Raw genomic sequence first — 1,199 nt, 5'->3', positions numbered from 1 at the left:
TTATGCTACTTCTGACTTGGGGCAGGTTGTGGTTTGCTTCGGCTCAACAATCACGTAACCGTGCTTAGAATACTCCATGTTAGTCCAGTCGACAACATTGCCTGGCCTTGTAATTACACATTTCATATAGTCCTTAATTTCGCTGGGAGAAAGCACGGTGTCCCACATGTGAACATCAGTAACGTGTCCATAGAATGCGTCATACACGTCAAATCCACCGGCGTACGCGTCTTGGTCTTGACCGAGCATGATGCTTGGTGTTCCTGCGATCGCCGCGCCAGGCTGAAGCGCTTTTCTCGCGCTCGGTCTTCCATTCACCCAGAACTGAGCCATACCTGTGCCACTGTCCCAGGTCACGCACACGGAGTGCCACTGGTTCAGCCCAGTCGGCAGACCGTAGAAGACGACACCTTTGTCTCCGATATACAGCCTGTACCTACCGTCCCCTCTGAAAAATACGAAGCCGTCAGCGTGTGACGGAGTGGCCAAAGAAAACGGAGCCTGTTCCTTGTTGTAGTCTGAGAAGAACCTCAGACACACTGTCACCGAGAAGAAGATCTTGTTCAGCGCAGGAGTCACTTTGACGTGGGCAGTGTTGGATTCCACTGGGAAGATGATCACTTTCCCTGTCATGTCTGGATGCAACATAATAGTTTTATTCAGCATTACAAGATTAAAACAAGTTAATAGAACATTCCAATTCCACCACACAATGACGTTATTTTGAAGGCAAAATATTATTAGTTAATATATTATTTTCATTTGTCCTCAGCAATAACATTGTTTGTGTTATATCTGTATAGATATTCTTCTTTTGACCAAATAAATATCAAACTGCATCTTACATAAACAAAGAACATCTGAATAATCTACCTACCCTGTGGAACAGCATGGCAACCCAAGATCATTAGACAAATAATTGCCAGTTTCATCATGACTCTTAATTCAGTGCAGTAGACAATAAGAAAGAGCAGTTATGGCTCTGTCAATTCATCCAGCTTTTATTTAAGTCCTTATCTGGTTTTAGACTCAATCTTATCATCTTCTCACAAAAGCAAAACATGTGCTGGACATGAATGTGTTGTTTTGACCTTAATTGTTTTATGAGGTTCACTGACCTGAATTAGCCAGTTTAGAATAGATATACTGATAAGTAGATAACCTTTCTACTGTACACCCTAATTGTCGTTACATTCACT

At 42.5% G+C, this 1,199-nt stretch overlaps 1 protein-coding gene across 1 annotated transcript; it reads right to left on the bottom strand.

Moving 5' to 3' along the window:
• On the bottom strand, positions 1-633 carry LOC308368792 (serum amyloid P-component-like; the record flags this gene model as incomplete). Its single annotated transcript, XM_080843052.1, has 1 exon — positions 1-633. One exon carries the CDS (start codon positions 631-633, stop codon positions 1-3), a length of 633 nt encoding a protein of 210 aa, XP_080699178.1.
• Positions 634-1,199: the final 566 nt, after the last annotated feature.

This window comes from Sprattus sprattus (genome assembly GCF_963457725.1).
Source record: "Sprattus sprattus genome assembly, chromosome: 1".
NCBI lineage: Eukaryota > Metazoa > Chordata > Actinopteri > Clupeiformes > Clupeidae > Sprattus > Sprattus sprattus.
Note: the sequence above shows the minus strand (reverse complement) of the source record. Positions and strands in the feature narration are given on the sequence as shown.